We start from the raw sequence: 23,080 nt of genomic DNA on the forward strand, positions 1-23,080 counted from the left end.
CGATACCTTCAGCTAAACATGAACTTCATTTACCTTAAAATGCACCGAGAAATAAGGCAAAGGCACAGAGCACTGTAACGAGCTGAGAGAACACTTGAGATGCACAGAAACTTAAATTTATCCAAGATTTAACCACATTAGGAATTTAAGCCTTGGACTGCATGAAAGCCTTCCTCATTGTCTGAGGACACTGGAGGAGTACAGAGTCCTGGTGTATTTTAACCATCACTCCTAAGAGGTACAATCCAACAGCTCACTCCGAGCACGGATGACGGCACTGCACTGCCTGAGCTCTGCTTCACTCACGTGCCCAGGAAGCTGCCAACATGATGAAAGCTCCAGGGACATCAGCAGTTATGAATGCAGAACAAAACACCACAACTGGACAGATAAAGGCTATTCTTTACCTAAAAGCAACTCTCCACTAAGAAATTGCTACATTTTAAACATTTCTGATCTGAACTGGACGAGACAGTTCAATGGAGCTTCCCTAGCCAGCTGCCAGTACTTGGATCCACTCCTCACATCAAGTCCTAACCACTGCAGCCTTAGCTCCCTTCCTTCCCTAGGGCATTATCCTCATGTAGGTCTTATTCCCATGAGCCCTGGGGGCTGATCCATGCTGCTCTGAAGCTCAAGAACAGCCCTGAATTCCTTACTGGCTCCCCAAGGGCTCCCATACCAGCGGGGAGTCATGCCCAAGGCAATCTACAGCAAATCCTGCTGTCCCACTGCTTTCAGTCTACCACAGGCTCACAAGAAGTCAAGGAACATGTACTAATGTAGGTGATTCCCTGGCTCCTGGAATGATTGAAGACTCAGTGTAATCCTAAGCCATAGTGCTACCTACAACTGCCTGCAAGTTGGTGTTTGGAGTATTTTAGAGCAGCAGGATGTACACAAGCAAATATTTGCATGGGTAAACTTAAATTATGCTCCTTTGAATGCAGTGGTCCATAGCATTCAAAAATGCAACACTCCTAGTGCCAGATGAAAATGAACTCAGTTACACTGAGCACAGCCAGTTACTCCATTTCAGGGACTGGGAGATCCTGGTTTGGTCCTTGCTGTATGCAGTCAGATGGCAGCTTATCACTACTTGCACACACCTCATCCAGGTTTCACAGCAGCACTCGATATTCTTTCAAGCAGGAAAACATGGTCAACTAAAAGAAAAAAAGGCTGGTTTACCTTTTTGTGTCCTTTTCTCTGAAGAAGCTTGTGATGCCATGTAAATAGCTGCAGCTGCTACAGAGATAGGGCTTCTCCCAGGAACCAAATCTAATTCCACAGCTTTACGGGCAATGTGCGTTGCTGCCATTTGTACTTGTTTGGGAAGCCCCAGATTGGAACAGAATCGTGACATGAAGTCTCCAGTTGTAATCAAATCAACACTGGTTTCAAGAGCTTTCAAAATAAGTTTAAAACACCGACCTATCTCCTTCTTTGAAATCCTGGACACTGCACATATTTCTAAAGAAAGAATAAAAATTAAACTTTAGGCTCGACAGCATTTGCTCCCCCAAAACAATCAAATTTGATTCCCACTAAGAAGGTCACTGTCACTAAATAAGCTTTGAACATTTGTCAACTTCAGTCAACCACATTTATCGTAAGGAGCGAATTAATACAGCTCACTTAGTATGGGAAATTTGGTACTCAGTGCTAGAGAGCTGCATCCTTGTCAGGGAAAAGTTGCCTAAATTTACTGCAGAACTGCTGGTTCAAATTCAGTTACAACAGTCCCCACCATTCTCCCATCAAAGCTATGCCTTTTAAGTTTCCCCAACATTCAAGAGTAACTTTCAAATGCTAAATTCTTTTTAATGCAGTATGACCAAAAATCCCATGCCCAAGAGCCTACTCCACAAATGCAACAAATTTCCAGAGTCTTCTACCCTCCCCCTCAAAGGTGAGCTGTAGCTGAGAACAACCAATTTGACAAAGTCCAGGAATGAGAAAACCAACCTCCTACAGTGACAGTAACTAGACCTTTACTTCATAGCAAAATTGAATCTGTGTCACTGAAAACTTACCTTTAAATGTTCTTGGAACGCCCTCTTGCCTACAGGCTATGTAGAGACAAGCAGAAGCAATGGCATCATTACTCCTTCCCTTCAGGCTCTTTTGCTCATACACTTGCTTGAATAAATTATTTGTTCGATCCTTCAACGCAAGAAGATGAAATTTAATTAACTCTAGGCCATTTAATTAGCAGCAATATCAAAAATTCATGTGCTCATTATATTATGCTAACTAAGTCAATGCCAGAACAATTTAAGGAAGGGAGACATGAACTTACAACTATATTTCTAGGGAGGTTGATTCTGTCTGCCATGTTCGTAATTTCTTTAAAAGCATTCATCATCGCACGATCAGAGCTGCTCATAGTTCTGCGATTTTGGTACTTTGAATTCCCAAATTCATCAAAACTTGCTGCACCTGTGCCCTGAAAAGAAAGATTTGTATTGTCAATAACACAAGGAACTTCCTCCTCACTTTGAGAGCAAACATTTCCAGCTTTGTCCGTTTTATTTCAAGGCATCAGTTCAAGCAGTTGTTCAAATAAACATCACTGAAAGTGAATCATTCACTAGAGCATCGTTCACACCTCAAGTTCTATGCTTTGCACCAGTCTCAAATTGTGAATTGCTTTCCAAAGACCACAGATTACACAGGGGTTTTTCCTTCCTCATATAACAATAGTTTAATGTGTGCATCTCAATACTCCTGTCACCAATGCTGAGGTCCAAGATTAGATTTGATGCAACCCATGTGTCCTTAGGACTGCATCCGCACTGTGGCACACTGGTGAGGCAGAAAAACAATTTTGTGGCCAGCTGGAAACCAGCTGTTACAATGATAACTCAACTACGACAGTGAAGGCATGGGCAAAGAGAACATCCAAACCAATGAGCTATTCAGACCCAACTTGATAGTGTGCCTGCTAGCAGTTGAAAACCTTAGTCACAAAATGGAAATATCCACAGATTTTGACTTTACCAGAAAATGATAGACCTCCTAAAAGAAAAGCTTGAGGTCTTAGAAGAAGTAAGAGCCACAAACTCAACCTGGACACTTTAAAACAAGCTTCTGACATGCGTTTCATTTGTATCTTACAAGTTACAGCGCAAATTGCACACTTCTATTAAATATGCAAATTTGCCCAACTACAAGGGCCTAAAAGGTCTAATGTTTTCAATTAGCCAGCAGTCCAAAACATGTCTTTAACAAATAATGCCATATCAGATTAGTGATAGCTGATGACAACCCCATAGCCTGTTAAGTTCAGAAGACCAATGTCTGTAATTTATATTGATTACTTATGTGGTTGCTGTCACAGTGCACAGGGGACCATGAGTTCTCTCGAGTGGAAAATGCTTCTTCACAACAATTCTGCCATCAGTAGAAACCTGGATTTTCTGAATTTGTATGCATTTATTCCTTTCTGGCACCTTCAAACAATTTATCTGGGCGGGGGCATCCAACTCACTCCAGACAGACTCGGTCATTTAAGCACCCCACTGCAGACACCAACTACTACACTGTCTGTTCTGCCAAAAACAGTAAGCACAAAGCAGGTCTTGCTCTGTGATTGACTGATAACCTGGCTAGGCACTTGCACACAGTTCTCATGTTGAAGACTGAGCAATGTATCAGGATGTCCAGGCTGTACAACGCAGGATGAGGACACAGTGAACAAAGGACAGAACATGCCCTGGCATCACCTTTTTCTACTGAGCTGCCCAGTTTCTTCTTTCCTGACCCATTTCTTGGGAATTGCCCTTCTATTTTGACACAGCCTCTAATCCTATAATCTCTCTGTGTGCTTCTGCATTTAATACATGTTCTTTGGCTGAGAGTAGTAACACTCACTCTTGACCATTCACTTACACTGGCCCACTTCCTCATGCCCAAGGTCTCCATCCCACCCCATTTCCGATGGGCTCAGCAGACACCTCCACTGCTGAGACACGTACCTGTGGTGCACACACACTTTGATGCTGCTGTGGCAACTGAGGACTCTGGCACAGAACTCTCCCTCACAAGTTTCCCTAGCTCCTTGAACAGGCCCTCTATGACAGATGCTATATTCCAAGAGTGTTCTTGTTTTTCTACTTCTTCAAACATCCTTTCATATGAAACAAGCATCCAGAAGTGATCCTGGCACCAACACAGCAGAAGGATGCTCAGACAACCTTACTGTCTTGACTGGATGAACACTTCCAACTAGCCAAAGGTTTCCAGTAAGATATAAAGATAAACAAAAAGCAAGAATCAAGCAAATCAGACTTCAGGCCACAAAGAGCAACACTAGACCTTCCTTTCAAAAATTATGCCAGAACTTCCTTGACCCAAAACACACAAGTCTCAGGTCAAAAGGCTCCTTCCTGGCCATCACTCACATCCCTCTTCCCTACACATGGATGTTACAACATCCACGTGCATCAAATGGCTCCTAGACCAGTACTATCCACAAATGCTTACAGGAACTGCATGTGCTCAAACTCTTGCAGATGCCAGAAGAGTGATCACAAACAACAGCAAGTCCCCAGTCCTTGTCTATCAGGCTTCATGCCAGATAGTATTTTACCAGGAAATACTGCTCTCTCCTGGGGCCAGACAGTATTCCCCTTCACCACAGAGATTTTCCCTAGTCCACTGGTTAAGAACAGGAAAAAAAAAAACAACCACAAAAAAACACCAAACACCACTAACATCTTTTAGGTTTTAGGTGCTGTACATTGGAACTAGGCAAGGATTTAACCCTGCTGATATGACTGCTCTCCAAGAGCCATACCCAATATACAGTTCACAACTATAAAAGGGGTGGAAAACACTCTTCCATCTCCATTGCTTACATAAACCACAGCTATTCTCCCTGCATTTGCTATTTAAATGCACCATCTACTTTCCTTCTGGAGCTTTCAATTGAGGGACAATGCTTTGTTGACTTCAGCCCTTGACAACCATGTTAGGAGTGCCTTTCCCTCCATGGAAAAAAAAAAAACAGAAGCCACACAGTTTTAGCTGAAATAAAACAGACTTTAAGAACTGTGTTTTACTGTTGTGGCCTTTGAGACATCTACTTCTGTCTTTCCCATCTCACCAAGAAAAGTATCTGTCAAAGTCAGGAGTTCTACCTGTTTGGCTTTCGAACAGAAGAGAAACCTCCTGGAAACAGCATTCAAGATTGCTAAAGTGAGAAAGCACAGTCAAATAAACAGTGTTAATCTCTGAAGGGGCTCAGTGGTGGTCAGGCTTACAGTGCTGGCAGCCAACAGCTTTATACCCCAGTATATACCACATTTAGCAGAAAGTAGAAGTATCACCAGCATCATCCACATCACTGACTTGGGGTTAACCACAGCATCAAGGCATGCCCCCAGATCCAATAGTCTTCTTGCCCAGTTCATTATACAGTGTGATGGATCCTTTCTTCTTTTTCAATCATCAGCCCCTGATATCGTGCCATTGCTTCTCAATATAGCACTACCAGATTCAGGCCATGCAGTTTGACAACAGCCAGCTTCCTTTCACAGATATCTGATCAAAGGATAGGAATTCTATGCCAAGAGATTGCATTAGTTCTTTGTTCAAACAATCTAAATTCTCTTGGGAGTTGCAGTCATTGCAAGAAGGAATCAATTAACTACCAAGGGTGACAAAAAGACATTTTCCACGAGATAGGAAACAAAACTTTCAATTTTCTTTTAGATTCATAGGAAAGAGTTCTTTATATCAAGGCAGATCTAGAAGCTGTTTGTGCAGCTTTAATTTTACGAAAGAATTTTAGAAATAACTATAGCATTCTGGCAATCAAGTCACAATTAATGTGAGACTTCACCACACCTCCAATTGATCTGTACTGTAATCAGATCAACTGCAGCACACAGTATCTAATTTCAGAGACTTACAGTTCTGTGCCAATATCCTGAAGATCTGCCTGTGGAATTCAAACCACTTCCACCACAGCTAACTATGCTATTCACCCTCCTCTTCACAGACAAATTAATCTTTCTTCCAACACAGGCTGCTGCTGCCTCAGACAGATGGGTTCCTTAAGTAGTAAACCCAGTTAGGAATTAATCCCTTTGCATGGGCAAAGCAGCCTCTCCTTTGCTGTGAGCAGATACAGACCACACATCCCCAGAAGAAAGGAGCCCTAGAGCCCTAGAGCAGCACCTCCTGGCTTCCAAGAGGAAAGAGTGACAAACCATTCTGTGAAGCAGAACTGGCCCCTTCCTTTACTGTGTAAAGGCAATAGCCAGTCACCAGAACTTTACTGTTGTAATTGGTTTAGACTCCACTTACACCTACATTCCCATGAGTTTAACAATCATCTCTAATACAACATGCCAAGAGAATTACCTATGTCCTTCTCTTTTGGATTTTCCACAATAATGTTTTAGGGTGGGTTGTTTGTTTTTTTTTGGTAGGAGTGTTATTGGGAGGGCAGGGCAGATCTGCTGTAAAGATTCTATTATCTGTGGTCCTACATGGCAGAAAGGAATACTCCTGTTCCCTGTCCCATGCAAAAGGCTAAAGCAATCTCTGGCACACAGATTTGGGGTCCACTATGGGCCATTCTAAGAACTGGGAAAATAACAATCTTACCTTCTTCATTCTTTGGAATTCATGGAGATTGTTCTGTACTCTGTCAGATACTACTTACCCTCCTCATGACTACACCAATTTCACCCTTGTTCAACCACTGTGCATATCTAGGTCAATTCTCATCCCAGCCTACTGCTGGCAGGGACTTCAGAAGACTGCTTGAGAAATGTACTACTTCCTTGGTTTAGTTATTTTTGCTGCAAAATTCATGCCCTTTCTGCACTGATAGGAGATTTCTTCAGCATCTTCTGATATAAGCCATTCTCTTCCTTCCAAATGACTGAAAAAAAAAGCAGCCCCTCATACAGAGTTCACATCAATGAGCTGATATCCCAGAGCCTCAGCTCTGGCAAGACAAACACAGGAACTCTTGTACAAAAAACATCCTGGTTTGTCAAAGAGACTCCCAATTTCACACAGACAATAATGCATCTCTTCTACAATTCCTCCCCATGCAAATAAAGTATCCAGAGTTGGACTAATTGCCCCTTCTACATTCCCCAACACGACCCTGGCAGTTCCAGTACTCGGACATTTTTACTCAGATCTCATAGGTTAAATCATGCCACACTAACATTCCCACATCTTATCTTCACTGAATGGCACTCTTTGCTTCAGCAAGTTTGGTCATGCCTATCATGGGATGTTCTGGTTAACAGCAAAACTGTTTCATTAGCTGAATGTCCATCTCTGAAAATTTTTAGTTTTCATGGACAAACTTTTCACAGAGGTTTCTTTATGTCTTCTCTCACTGAGGCTGCCATCCCTCTTATTCTAAATTAGAATCTGAACCTCCAGAGAGAAGAGTGTTAACAACACAAGTCCCGATTCACCTGGATAGAGAATCCAAAGGAGCTCAAGTCATTCTACCTACTGAATCAAACTGAGTTCTCAGAAATAAACCCTGTATTTACACAGTCCCAAAATGAGAAACAACATGAACCTGGAGCAAACAGTCCATTTCTCCATCTATCTCTAAAGGTCTATTTCTGATCTTTACCACAGCTGACCAAATCAGTAACAGAAGTCCATGCCCTCTCAACTACAATCTTTCTGATCCTACACAAGTGACTTTTAAAATCCCAGTGACTTCTATGGCACTGCTTCACAGAGCCAATATTTTTAATGGAGCAGTACAGATTTACTGCCTGAATGGATTCCAAAAGCCACCTAAAATCTTACAGGCAGTAATGCTTGGAGTTGTCCAAAACACAAGCATCTACTTGGACAATTCCTTGAACACAAGGTTTCTTTTTCACTAATGGTCAAAGATTGGCTGTCCATCAGTATTTGCTAGTCAACCTCATCTCTTTGAAAAATTCTTGGCTGAAAAGTATGTTGCACACCTCCCTCCCTATACATAGCCATACATATTCAGGCATGTCTACTTCTTCATCCTAGCAACAGCACTGGAACAAAAGCTTCCGAGAAGCAGAAGCAAATAAAAAGCAGCAATACATTTTTAAGTTATTTATGAGCAACTGCACCACCTTTCATGAAACATTCAAGAAATCCACAAAAATTAATTTGGTTCTTGCAGCAAAAAAATGTAACAGAAAGTACAACAAAGAAAACTTACCTGGGTCACTACTTCATTAAAAGGGAGTATATTTATGTGACTAATCTTGCTTGCCCTCTCATGGGAGACAGCAAGATATGATTTACCACTAAATTTTAACCCAAATATAGATGGAATACTTTCCTCTGGGACATTCACACCACGAAAGAATTCTCCATTTAGTGCTTTAACATGAATTGGAAGAATATACACAACAAGCACATAGCTCTCCGGGTCTCCAATATGAACCTGATACAGATTTTACTATAAAAAAAAAATTCAGCTCAAGTTTGCAGTACTATTGAGATCTCAGAACTAAGCATCTTATTTCAGAATCATCTCAAATACACTTGCTAAGTCAAAGTGCTTCTTTAAAAATTGCAACATCAGCTTTCCTATTTATAGCATCATACCAAAGGGTGGCAAGTATCCACACAGCACTGCAGACTTTTCTTGCTTTTGTGAAGGTTGGCCCTTTCCTGCTACCCCCAGGAAAAAGTCACATTTTACACACTGTTGAAATGTAGGAGTTCAGTTCAGGTAAAATATTTGTAAATAAATACACTGAATATTTTCCCTATGGTCATACAATCATGTACTTGACATAAAAACACTCAAACTTAGTAAAATTTAGTATTTTAAGTGTTACCTTGCCAATCATTGTACTCAAGTCGCCATCACTCAACAGAGGATTCTGGGTATCCCCAACTCGAGATGGATCTTTTGTTGCTTTGTCATTGCTGAAAGTTCTCCACTCTGACCCTACATCTATGACCCGGTCACCTGAGATCACAGAAAGCAATAGTCTGCATTAATATAATGTTTCATGAAATATTTCAGAACATTAGGTTAGACCTCTGAGCTCTCCGTTGTAAGAAGGCAGTCTGTTGGCGTTCCCAAACAGAACAGTAACTTGCAGGACAATATACCAAAATGTTTAGGATTACAAGTTAAGGCAATGGGAAAAAAAATGCTATAAGAGCTGCACAGAAGACATAAATAACTAAAGAAATGCATCCAGAACACAAAAAGGTACAGTTATCCAAAAAGAGATTTTCAGTATGCAAAAGGAATCAAGACCTTGATTTCAAGCTGAAGTCAGGATGTTCTCAGCACTTGGACAAATGAGTCAGTTGTTATAACTTAACAAGTTCTCTCACATTTGCCATGTGTTCAAGGTGCACATGTGAATTATCTAGCACACACAATCCCATTAAGCTGTAGTAAATCACTTCTTTTGCAAGAGTTCCAGGTCCTTTTTACTCTCAACTTTGCACCTTCTAACCCACCATGACATTTTGCAGCTCAGTTCTTGTTCTTTGAGTTCTGACCCTGCCCAATTCCCCTTCATGTACAATGCTTGACAGTATGAACATACAATCTATATACAAAACTATTAATCTACCCTGTTATACCTGGAAGAGTTTCAGTACAGATTTAGAGCAAGCAGAAAAAGCACTAAACCCACATTCTCTGAATGAAACAACTTTGCTTGCAGTCCTTTGTTCATCTCACATTCACCTAAACCTTTCCTACAGCAACTTCGTAGTTTGAGAAATAACTAACCCACACTCTGATGCAGGCAAAAGCCCCACAGTAATCACAATAATAGAAACTTAGGGGAAAAAAAACCAAACACAAAAGTAAACATACAAACTCCAGCCCCCACCCCACTGTTGGCAGTGCAGTTCATTCTATTCACAGATCTCATAAAAGCTGCATCTCAAACGTGTTGCCTCTAGAGCAATACTAGAGAATTTTTAAGAATACATGTACAGAAAAACATAAAAAGAACACTAAGAAAAGTGTTATGCAGTAAAGGAGATTACAGCTCTGTGTAGCATATCAGAAGAAACTTCAGAGTAATTGTCACCCTTTTTTGCTAAACCTGAGGAAAAATTCACCACCTTTATCAGTGTTTAAGTGTGTCATGAAAGAAACATCTGCACAAAAATAAGTAGCACTGACTGCAACAGAAATTTCCGGTATGGAAGTCTTAGTATGAAACCACAGAGGCTGATTTAACCCAGTGAAAACTAAGAGACAGATAAAAAAGCACTCTGCAAACCACAGTAATACAAGATACAAAGCTGGAGAAAATACAGGAGGTATGGACAGTGGTGTATACCTGGGGGATATAGGAGGGATCTATTTTGACAGAGTAACTCTATTTTTAACATAACATTATGCAAGGAGAATACTTGAAATTGAAAGCTGTGAATGAACCAAAAGAAATTGCCACAACCAAAAAGAATAACTTTAGGTTAGAGGCATTCTCATCAGTGTCTGTCAGACATGCTCACAGCTATGGCTCCACCTTTATTTGCTGCTCTAATGAAAACCAAGAGGGGAAGGAGAAAAAAAAAACACATCAAAAGCTACAGGGTTAAGAAAACAGCAGAGTAAAAGGCAGCACAGATCCATTCTTTCTGCTACAAAGGTCTCCCCCCTGCCCTTGCAAGCTTGACTCTGCAGAGTGTGCTCCTCTGGCTCCTGGACTCTCTGTAAATATTTGATTCAGTAATGGTCCTTCTATGGCCTAGCAGCAACTTTACTTTTAGACAAGCCCCCAATACTGTTTACAGCATCTAAAAAAAGCAAAATGTACTTAAAATTCTGGCATGGTATAAATAGAACACTGAGTACAGGGCAGTGATGTAATATTTTTCCACACAAGTGGGAATGACCTAAATGACTCACCCAGGGATCTGCCTCTTGTGAGTTATGAACCATTCCTGCTCTAACAAAAAAGTGTTATATCACTGCCTGCTTTGGCAAACATATTACAAACAGAGGATTGAGACTGCTATTTCAGAGTGAGAAAAGATTAAGTAGAACAAATCACTGAATATAAAGCATTTGTGTAATTAAGACACAGTATGCAAATATCTTTACTTTGCCAAGAAATCTGCTATGGCAGAAAAGAAGTTTTCTTGTATACTGTCAGTGTCATCAAAAATATACAGAGGTCCTGGGCAGCACATTCCACCTAAGGCTCCTATAAAAGTGTGACACAAGCTAGAAGTATTAACAAAAATGGAACAGGTCCAAAGGTTTCCATAGATGGAAAATGTATTTGGTTACAAGGATAATTAACTGAATTATCCCACTGAACAACAAACAAAAACAAAACACTGAATGTGGCATTTATTTTTATTTTAACTCTTCAAAACATAAAGAACCCACTTTGTTACTATGCTATTAGTACGGATGCAATTAAGCCCCACCCTAAGTGTTCAAAGCAAAACCTTAAAATACTAAATTCAGTCTTACAAAAAGCAGTGTAAGAAATCAGCCTTGAAAACTGATCCTGAGTTAAGATTTCAAGTCCTAAATGGAATTTGCTGGGTCATACACGACTGACTGGCTTTCCTGAAGCAGCTGAACACGGGCCCAATAGTCAAACATGAGAGTAAGAAAGCTCCCAGTAAGTACATTATAAAATTGTCTCTGCTTTCTCACATTATATTGGTTTTGGCAACTCTATCAAGCTACAGTGAGGATGGGAGTGGCTGCATATTCCCTTTGCTACTTCCTTTTGATGCAGTTCTTTTGAACAAAAATAAGCTTTACTAGATACAGTTACATTACACATGCCTTTATTTAATTTTCCTCAAATGGGTGAGTTCATCTTCTCAGCTTCCTCCTCTGATGGACATAGAAAAACAACAGCTTACAGGACCAAATCTTTGTGAAATGCATCTCCAGGCTGATATCCTAAAGCATCTTTCTGAACAGATAAATTTTTCTCCATTGCTTCATTTCTTTTTGTAAACCATTCTTCCAGTATTCAGTTCCTCTTTAAAATACAGTCCAACAGACTCCAGTGCAAACACACACTGCAAAACTTCCCTGACTCAAGTTGCCCACCCTCTGAAAAGCTCATTTAGTAAAATGCAGAGCTGCTGCTCAGAACAGACAACCTCAGACCAAGGTTACTTTTCTTCACAACTGACAAACACAAAAAGCATTTGCTGCAGAAATGTAAGAGAAAACTCAGGTCAGACTCAAAAATTAAAACATAATTTTGAACAGTTCTTAAAAATTAGCTTAAAACATCTATACATCAAAATTTATGTATGTTTACTCCTCCTCTAAAAATAGAAGGTGATTTCTCAAGGGAAAACATTTTCATTCAACAAGGCCTGAATTTTCAGTTACATATTTATAGAGGAATAATACCAGCTATTTTAATGTTGCACTCTACTTGCAATAACTCATAAAACACACTTATTTTCTTATTTTTCTGCATTTTGTATTATCTGTTACACAAAGACAAAATAGCTGCAAATTGAAGACATTTGACCAAAACGAGACATGTGATGATATTCAAGCCCCAAGTAACGTAATCTTCCACATCCAGTCATGCAACAGTTCTGAGAAGGCATGTTAAGTTTTTTTCAGAGGAGTTCTAATGTTAGCTCCACATTCCATCAAGTTCTACACATTACTAATATTTTAATCTTAGCATAAATACGGTATTAAAAGTTTATTTGCACTCTGAAGTCCCAAAATACCTATTTGTAGTAGAGAATGTTTCATTCTTACAGTTAGTTAAGGAATCTGCTGCCATCTAGTGAGCACATATATTATACTTTTTAATTAAAAGCATTTTACAATGCCAAATTTAAAAATATATATATATAGGATTATACTTTATTTCAGTCAACCCAGAGTGAAGTGCTGAGACAAACTACAATGAAAAGCTGTGTAGCAGACTACAAGCTGGGGAGAATCATGAAGACATGTAACTGCACAGAGCCAAGTTGAACAGTCAGAGTAACAGTCTCAGCTCTCAGCCTCTCCTAACCCCCAAATACTTTTGCAACCTTCTGCTGATTTGCCCCAGCAAGTCTCTCTCTTTCTGGTACTGAGAAGCCCAGAGTTAGACACAGTATTCCAGGTATCTACTCTTCCACATGCTATTTATTACCTTATATACTTCCCCATACAGTAGTACTCAACCTTCCCCCCCCACATTTTAAAGATTTAGAACTTCTGTTTAAGACCAGATGTATTAAATGTTACCAAAGAATAAACTCATGGGACAGAAAAAAGTTCTACAGCCACAGCTTTTTCTACAAAATTTCCAGCCGTTTGTAAGATAGTAGTATTCTTTCAACACTATGAATGCATCATCACCACCAGCAACACCAGTCTACTCAAAATAACTAACGCAGGCTTTCAGATGCTAAACAAAACATAAAACCCCTAAGCAAACAAACAAAAAAGCCACAGACAATTTCAACTGGTTGCCAGACCTCAACAGCATCATACAAGTATCAAAAGGCAACTCTGGACTGAAACAGACAGTACAGCACCACAGGCAAGTGACTGCTACAAGAACAAAGGTTTAGCAGCTCCTGCATATCACAATTATGACAAATCTAAAAGGATTTCCAGGCTTCCTAAGCCATCAGCTCGTACAATGGTTTTGGAGGAAGCAAATGAGAGTAGAAATGTTAAACGATCTGGTGGACAGGTCTGGTCAGCTCAAGTTACACCTCTCTGGGACTTGAGGCCCTTAAAAGATTAACAACCCAAGTACTTGCGAAGGATGCTCCAAACTACAGAATCTCAATAAACAATGTTGTGCCTGACCTACACTACATCACAAAAATTAGAGGCTATGGATGTTTTTTCCATCAGAGGAGTTCAGATTGTTTCTAGCCCTTACTTGCCCTAAGTCACTTTGTCAATCTGATAAGAAGCAAGTCATTCCCTAAATAACGTGATTCAAAATATCAGTGTTATCCCACTAGATAAATCTAGTACTTTACCTAATAGAAGTATTAGCAGCTCTCAAACACCTCTGGCCTCCAGCCAAGAACCCACTAACTAGAAAGCTTCCTAAACCCTTCAAGAACTTTCATGCTGTGAGAGGTGCTTATTACAAAGCCTGACAAAAGATGCCAACTTTTGTCATCTAAAGTCTGTTTCCACCGTTACAAGCATTATTGCTGAACAGCTAGAACCACCCCCCTTGTCTTTAAAGCTGAAAAGAGTTAGAATTTAAACAGACTATTTGAAACGCTGGCTGAGAAAGACCAGCAAATTATTTTCTTCATATTATAAATCCCCTGTATAAAATCAAGCATCCATGAATGCTCATGCAAGAGTCAACTATTCAGAATGTTTTTAAGCATCAGTATTCTTTATAACTAGCTTTCCTCTGAATGCAAAGAGTCTTTTTGCAAGGACCAACTGTTGTCAGACACTTTTTAGTGCTCTGGACACCAAGAACAAAAGCAGCAAACCAGTATCTAAAGATTTTTGCCTATTTTTTCAAGCAATACTTTGAATTAAGAATTCATATTTTAAAGATTGGTAATACTTGCAGAAAGAAGTAAATGTGAACATGCACCCAAACATTAAAAGATTTTTCCCTATGGACATAACTGCCCTCTACTGGATCCAAGTCAGAAGTATTTAAGCACCTTCCCCACTTACAGGATACTACCAGCAGCTGAAAAAAAATGGTTTCTTTGGGTTCCAGAAAACAAGCATCTATATAGAAGCAAGCGATCTTATCCCTAATGACAGACATCTTGAGTAAAGAACTGGCCTTTCGAGAGGCAATTGTGAAACCCCTTGCTACTGGTTTATTATACTGCAGACAAAAAAAAATACCTGTGGTATAGTTAAATCTTACCTAATCTTCACAGATCACACCTGAATTTACGATGCACCATTCAGACCCCAAACTTTTCTGAAGTATTAGCCAAACAAATACTCGGACACAATTTTATAGCAGCCTTACTGCTGACCACAAGCTATTGAATATTTTTTCCCAAAATCCTTCAACTGAACACTCAGGTATACATAGAACATGGAATAAATATCTGAATATTGGTCATAATCCAGTTCCAAGCTTTAAGAAGTCAATACGTGTCCAAGGATCCTCATCAGCTGAAGACAGATTTCTGCTTTTTTCCTGACTCCCTACAAGAGCACTGTTCCTCTCTAAGCAACTCCTGCCTACTGAAGCAGACAGAGCTAACCAATTACAGAAAATCACTTACTCCATGCTGAAAACAAACTCCTCACTGCTCCAACTCCTGCACACTAAGACAACATATAATGAAGCTACACAGAAGTTTAAGGAAAGTCTTAGATCAGAAAGGCATTCCTAATTAGCTGAGGTGCTACACAGCAGTACATGCCACTGGACTTGTTCTTATCTTCCTCTGAAATTCAGGTCACCACCTTGGTACATCAAGAAAATTCAGTCCTTTGTCTTCCACTTTGATTCTGCTTTCTTCAGCCCCTTCTGGCACATCAGCTGACTTCTAGCCTTTTTTACTGTCTAAAAGGTAGTAAGCAAAATATTTACCTGTTGAGAAAGAAGATTTACTAGACTTCTGTTCTTGAACAACATGCTTTTCCCCCACCAAGTCTGTCTGAAGAACAAGATACAGTGAACACTTTAAATAAACAAAGAACTAACTACTTCTCCAAGCCCTAGGAACTCTCTTTGTGAGCTCTCACATCAGCCCATGAACACTTATTATGCCACATAGTCTAGAATGACTGGAGAAAAGTATGTAGAGTGAAACAATACTTATGACAGCAGAGAAACTTCAGCATAGAGTTGTAAAGTTTCAGACGTGTGTCAATCCAGATCAATATCAAAATTCCATGGATAATTGTAATTTAGGTCTCCAAATGCCTTTCATGCAAGAAAAGCAATTAGCAGAAGGAAAAGTTAACAAGTTGGAAATAATTACCATGAAAAGACAGAACACAAGCTAATCCACAAAAGGTAACAGTGAAAAGGCAGATGAGAGTTTTTAGTAGACTGAAGCAGTATTTTGAAACAATAATAAACCAGACATCAGCTTCAGTCATACTGACATTACAAGGTTTAATTATTTTAATACAGCACAGCAAAACACCACAGTTATTTTAGAATATGTGGAAAATGCTGTGCAAAGAAAAAGCAATACACTAGATTTAACTTCAATCTTATTGAGACTAAGAACCTGTAAGTAGAATACAACTCTGACTAAAACTTTCTCAAAAATCCCTTTAGAAAGTAGTGCTTGCAATATACAGCTCTGCCTAAAATATGAATTCAACTGCTGGAGATCAGCTCCTCCTTCTCCTAGCCTCCTGGTCCCCCAAACTTTTCCAGTGCTTTACCCTTTCAGATGCAGACCTGATAAATGCAAGATCAGTCATAATACTATTACTACTGATCTGATCTCACATTCCCAGAAAATTGATTACAAAACTTGAAAATTATCTATGCACCAGCCATTTTATCCTATGAAACAGTTCTACATTTAAATTAACTCACACTTTTTTCATAAATGCAAAGCTTCAGTACTTTGCCGTAGCAAGCAGGAAAAACATCAAATGCAAATACACTTAGTTTAGGCAAAGTCTCTTAGCTCTGTCTGCAGCTAAACTGCACACACACCAGAAAAAAAATATCAGTGTTACAACAGTAAAATAAAGACAAATTCAGCATTTACCATTCTGTTCCACATACATCAGCAGTGCTCTGCAGACACTAAAAGCACCATTTTTCTAAATAAACCTGTAGCACTTCAGCTACACAGTATATTGAGTTTTGTGGGGGGTTTAAATGTTCTAATTGATTCCCTTCAGCAATAAAGATCTCACTAACTTTCAGTACACCCCAAAATATATTTTCAGTGGGTTCTGTTCATATGTGATCATGACCTATGTAAGCCTTGAAACACGAAACTTTTCCATGTAAGAACAGGAAACGAAATCACTACTCTCTTAAGGGGAACTTGCATCATGGTGTCTGCAACAAATAATAGAAGTTGCATTTGGAACATATGAAAACTAAATTTAGTCTTCACTCCTTTAAAATGTGCCTACTTCACATGCATCTCCAGAAAACGGGCATCAAGAACTGGATCTGGTTTACACCGCCTCTAAACTTCTTACCAGACCAGATGAGAAAAAAGTCTGGAGTGCTCACACTTCTCTTTGGCCATACTACCTGCTAGATACCCTAGCTGATGAATTGGACATATGCAGGTAAACTAAACAGATGAAGGAAGGCAAGACAGAATGAGAACAATCAGCATAACACTATTAAAGCCTTTTGGTGACAAATCCATAGAAAAGCCTACTTAAAAACATTTTTTACCCTACCAGTAATGTTGGCTGTAAATTTCACTAAGACCATTTTAAACACATTTTAAAAACAACTCATTAACAGTTTCTATTAATATTCTAATGAGTCTGCCCATTGAAAGTGTTAACGACTTGAACTAAAGAAATCACCAATGCTATTAATTCAGAAAAGCCAGAGAATAAACCTCTAAGGAGAGAATACCTTGTGACTAGGTAACAAAGTACATGAAGTGAGACTTCTGACAAATTCCAAGTTCCTAAAAATTACATTTATAAAGAAAAATATTTCCCTCTTCTCCTAAAGCCAGAATTATCTTAAAAGTTACAAACTAATCAAGAAGGGCTTTTCTAAACTTTTGTTCAACTTCTATGGCAGCCACAGAAACAGCTGAACGTGGACCAAACTTTTTTAAGCAATAACTTAGAAACCTATTACCATATTTCAATAGGAAATACTGCTGTGGATATTTGAATTTTTAACCAACAAATTTATTCTGATTCACTGACCTTTATCAGAAATTATGCAATTCAAACGAGCCCTTCTTTTAAGAAAGCAGTAACAACACTTCCTCTAGCTTTTCAAATGGTTTCATAATTTTAAAGGAAACTAGTATTCAAGTTTAAATATTTTAACATTCACTTTTGTAAGCTATGTAGAAGTTTACTCTTGCATAAAGAAAGCACATCTGTTTTAGTCACCTGGCTAAATTAGCATTACCTTTGCTGCAAATTCTTTAAACTTTTAGCTTTTTACAAAAATCTTTAATTTGACAAGCCAAAATAAAACCACCACAGTCTAAGAGAGAGGGACATAAACCATTTGAAATATTTAGCACCACTGAATGAATCACCCAAATGTGCATTCTTCGAGAAGAGTTTTCTTTTCACAATGGCAGGCCCAAAATAAATTAACAGAAATCAACAGAGTTTAAAGAATTAATAACACCACGGAAAGTTTCCCACATAAAAGGAATAAAGACATTCAGGTGCACATAAGATGCTCATCCTAGAAAAGATACATAAAAATGCATGTGCAGCAGGTTCTACGACAACTCTCTCTCATTCAAACAAAGACAATATCTAAAAGGTCTTTTATTTTAAATATTCCATTATACTAAGAAATACAGTTTAGTCTGTGGAAGTTGCTGCTACACAAACAAAGTAAGAGAGCTCAGCAAAATTTCCAGTGGAAAAACAGGATATTCACTTGGGATAGTCTTAAAAGCTTTAGGAAAAGTAATTAACAAACACAGGTGCTGGCAATGATGTAAAGATAAATCCTTCAGGGCTGAAGATAACCTCTAGCTAATGGGAAACGGAGGTTAGTTGGAATTTGGCTTTGTGTTTTGGTTGTTGTTTGTTTTTTTTCTTGTAAGCAAGTTATTTCACAAAGAGCTCTTATAACACTTCTTATACTTTCCTAACTGAAATAGTCATGATTAAAGACAGAATACTGGAGTAGACAGCACAATACTTTAATTCATATTATGACATACTTTAAATTTTCAGTCTTTAAAGAGAGTTTGATTCTTCTCATAGTGCAAGAAGTTACCAGAAGACAGACTATTCAGAACAGTAAGCTTTGGGCCAACAGACAATCACAAAAAAAAAAAAAATCCACCACGCACAATCGGACATCGAGGGAGAATCTTTAAATACTCAAATTATCATACACCACTTCTGCAGGAAAGCAAAGCCACACACACCATTTAAGTTACCATGTAACTCAAAAACATGAATAGCTACTTACCTACTACTAGCCCACACTCAGAACAAATCATATCACCAGCTCTGTAATCCTCCACTAAAATGGAATCCGGATGATTTGGGCAAGTCACCCGCGGAAGTACATCCAAACTAAGAAAAAAAATGAGAAGTATTAATTGTTTTTAAACAAGCAGGCTGCATATCCAAAAGCATAACAGTTCCTTACTGACAAGAACACTTAAATAATACAGAATTTACAGCTATTTGACTATTAACCTGAATACCTAAGCTGCACCTTTTCCTTAAATGCCATAACGCTACATTTGACAATCAAGACTTCAGATCTTAAACTCCACATCTTTTTGCAATGTATCTTGCACCAAAACCACCTCAATATAAAACATTAAAAATCTAAATAAGAGACTTAATAAAATATATACTACAGCCTAAGCTGTACATTCCATCTTAATTTTAATTTTTTAGATATTTCTGATGAGTCAAAAATACAAAGAAACACTCCAAACATTTTAATCCACTGACTGTTCAGAAAAATATCTGACTTGAAAACAAAATCAATATCACCATTAATATTAAAGCCTCCAGAAAGCAAATGTACACACAAGATTCTCAGATGTAAATTATGCTCAAAATTCTGCACTGGAACTCTTTAAACTACTTTCCTTCTCACTATACCCAGTCAGTAGTTTCATATGACAAAACTGTTAACAAAGCATTCACAATCATCTGACATTTGGCATTACACAAAAGGCTAGTGACACACTAAGCAAACCAGGAAAAAAAAACAAACACAGAAGCCTCAGAGAATACCATCAGAGTTTTGTTTCAGACTTTACCTTCACATAACATTGTAAAAATTAGTCTTCCTATGCCAATTTTAACTCGTATATCTAGAGAGATATACCGTACTCCTTGCAACATACTCGATATACTAAGCTGAAGGAAAATGCATGGCACGTGTGTAAAGGCCCATCTCAGCAAAGGAAGCACTTCCTAGATCCTAGGACAGGTTTAGCAAGAGTTACAGAGTCATTCCACAGTCTGCTTCATGAGCCTTCCTTCATTCCTGACTGGAAAGAAAAGCTCGACAGGTCTCCAGGGAAAAGAATTCCGAGCCCGAAACCCGTTTGTTCACTAGCTGGTGCCGGTACGGATTTAGGGTGGGAACCTGCAAGCAGTTTCCAGGCCCGATAGGGTGGAGCCGGGCCAGGGCGCTGCTGAGCGGGGTCCCGCCAGGGCTGCCCGGCCGGGGCACGGCGGGAGGCCCTCGGGGCCCGGCCCGGCCGGAGCCGCGCTGGGGTGCGACACTGCGGGGCCGGCCCTACAGGGAACCCGCCGGGTCGCCGTTGGCACCGAGCTGCGATAACGAGGGGCCCCCCGCTCCAGACACGAATCGCCACGAAATCCTGCAAAGCGCTGGCGTCCCCTCGGAGCGCTGCCCGGCAATAGCCACACGAAGATGCAAAGGCGGCGGGCTCGGCCCCTCGGAGGCCGCTCCGCCGGGGGCCGCCCGGCCCGGCCCGCACGGACAGACGCGGCCGCCTCGCCGCCCTTCCCGGCCTCCCGCCGCCCCAGGAGCCGGGGCGAACCCGGCACACGGGACACCGGAGAGGGCCCGGCTGCGCCGCGCCGAGCCGGAGGCACCGGGGCCGGGCGAGGGCGGCGATGGCCGCCGGTCCGTCCCAGGGCGGCAGCGGGGGCGGCGCGGCCATTTTCTCTCTGTGCCGCGGTCGGGAGCGATGGTGGAGCTGCTCCCACTCCTCCCTCGGCCCCCGCCCCCGTACCGGCTGGTGGACGCCATCTCGCCGGTGCCGCAGCGGTGCCGGAGACGGGTCGGGGGAACGTCCCGGTTATTAAATACCGGCAGCGGCGGGCGGGGCCGCCGGGCGCTCCTACGGGTCCCGCGAGGGGGCGGGCGGAAGGACAGAGGGCCCCGCCCTCGCCGGGGCCGGCCCAGTGGGTGTTGTGCGGCTGCGGGCCCGGCCGGTACCAGCGGGGAGCCTGACCGCGGGCTGCGCCCCCTGAACCGAGGGCGGCTTCGAGACAAAATCTCGTTGTAATAAATCAGAGGATGCGGCGTGCCCTGGGGCCGTCATTTAAAGGGTCTGCCCTGGGTTGGAACCTCGCCCTGGGGCCAGGCCCACGAGGAGCAGCCCCGGGCTGCCCGCAGACCCCCTGCACAAAGCCCGCCGTGCTGCCCCCCGGGGCGTGACTCCGGGTCAGCTGTTGCTGTGCAAACTCCAGCAGTTTAGTGAAATGTCGCAGAAAACAAGTGTAAGCAAAACTGCCCCAAGTTTGCATAGGGCGCACAATACGTTCTTGGCCCTGAAACTAAGCAAGAGACAGTTCCTAGAAAGGGGAAGAAAAGACAAGTTTAGTTCCCCCTTACTTGCATCTCCTGCTACAGCTGTTCTGCTTTGCCACTGCGCAGATTCCCTCACGAGAAGAACCTGGCCCTTCTTGCTGCAGGACCCGCGGGTGTCGGGCAGCCCGGCTGTGACTCAGGGAAGCCCTCGGCAAACAGGCCATGCACAGACTCGGCCCGACTCGAGCAGACACACACACCTGCTGGCTTGTGTGGGCTCCCTGTGTTACCCTGCACATTCCTGCAGGATGTGATCAGCTCCCCTTCTGTCCCTCCCCCTTGCACCCACCCTGGCAGCAAACATCAGGCCAAAGAGAAGGAGAAACCACAAGAACTGTTGCAAAACCAAAGCCCTCCAGCACTGGACTCCAGTTGAGGCTTTAATTCCCCAAGAGATAATCCTTATGCAAAATTAGTCTGTATGATAAGCAGCAACAACAGGTTTTCAAACCCAAGCTATAAAACAGTGGAAAAAATTTATTCCTTCGGTATGAGCTATTCTCACTGAAAGAGAAGGATGGTTAGGACAGGACTGTCTACAGATTTTGGAAAGTGCCGTTACTTCAATGCTTTAAAGTGATCAGTATTGAAGTCTCTTAACAGTTATAAATTTGCTATCTATCAATCAGATACAAAGGACTTTTCACACTTAAGACCATGTGTCCACTGTATAAGGAGAGTATTTTCAATTTACTAGCTCAAAGAAGGAAATTCACTGGGGTTGAAAAGTTCTGTTTATACTTGCTAATATTGAGTCAAATCCATACAACTTCTAAAAACTTCTCTGCTGACTAAAATACTATGTGCTCGTTGAAAATTAGCTGGTTTGAACCTGCCAATGAATTCCTTTGATTAAAAAAAATTAGAAACCTTTTGGAATAAAAGGAAGCTGAACTATTATAAGGTATAGATACTAAAATACAAATTTAAGGCTTTTTTTCAGTAAACCCAAAATATGAAAGAATAATAAAAGACAAATTACTGTAACTGTCAATGTGAATACAGTATGTGATATTAAGTTTCCGCATAACCATGTATGGAGCAGTGACTGCAACAGATGTGCCCCATCACCACTATCAGTCCTATCAAGCTTTCCAGCTTTGTCCTGGCTTCTCCTATATTCCATTCTACAAAAAAGATCCTCTGCTGGCAATCAATCCTCCTGACCCTATTCTCATTAACTAGAATGAATTTTATTTTCACCACACAGCCTCAATTCTTTATTCCCCGTCTGCAGCAACTTTTCAAACACTTCGTCCAAAAGCAGAAGACAAAAAGTGGTTGATGTGGCAGATGGGAATACCACTATTAACAGTCTCTGTCAACAACAGATCATTTCAGCAGCTTACACAAATTTTACCTTGCTGTCCCCAGCTGTATCTGTTCTTTCCCACCACTGTAGTCCCAACAATAATCTTATTTTAAAACTTATTTAATTGCTCATTCTGGAGCTTCTTAAAATTTCATGCCAAGTATCTCATGCTGGCTACTGTCCTTAATAAAAATGTGTAATTAAACTGCAATTCTTACATTGCTAATATTACCATCATCATTTCAACAATAATGCAATGGGATATTCAGATGCTTTTGCAAACACAATGAACATTAATGAAAACAAGTCATTGGTTCTCACTTTTATGTCTAAAGGTCCTTTGGTTTGTTGATTTATCATGCAGTTCAATTGCAATCTCTTAGTTCGT

At 40.7% G+C, this 23,080-nt stretch overlaps 1 protein-coding gene across 2 annotated transcripts in view; it reads right to left on the reverse strand.

Moving 5' to 3' along the window:
- Positions 1 to 20,838, reverse strand: part of GTF2B (general transcription factor IIB) — a 21,699-nt gene extending 861 nt beyond the window's left edge. Inside the window, exons 1-6 of one of the 2 annotated variants that reach the window (XM_017805622.1) lie at positions 20,800 to 20,838; positions 19,041 to 19,147; positions 8,826 to 8,959; positions 2,303 to 2,449; positions 2,037 to 2,166; positions 1,192 to 1,473 (exon numbers count right to left, since the gene is read on the reverse strand). In XM_017805622.1, coding sequence (XP_017661111.1) covers positions 1,192 to 1,473; positions 2,037 to 2,166; positions 2,303 to 2,449; positions 8,826 to 8,959; positions 19,041 to 19,147; positions 20,800 to 20,816 — 817 coding nt within the window. In that variant the 5' untranslated portion in view covers positions 20,817 to 20,838. Of the gene's footprint in view, positions 1 to 1,191; positions 1,474 to 2,036; positions 2,167 to 2,302; positions 2,450 to 8,825; positions 8,960 to 19,040; positions 19,148 to 19,851; positions 19,872 to 20,799 lie in introns of those variants that run through there. The other variant, XM_017805623.1, reaches the window with a different exon arrangement.
- Positions 20,839 to 23,080: the final 2,242 nt, after the last annotated feature.

The sequence above is a fragment of the Lepidothrix coronata genome, unplaced genomic scaffold (assembly GCF_001604755.1).
Source record: "Lepidothrix coronata isolate B3197 unplaced genomic scaffold, Lepidothrix_coronata-1.0 Scaffold12, whole genome shotgun sequence".
In the NCBI taxonomy this organism is placed as follows: Eukaryota; Metazoa; Chordata; class Aves; order Passeriformes; family Pipridae; genus Lepidothrix; species Lepidothrix coronata.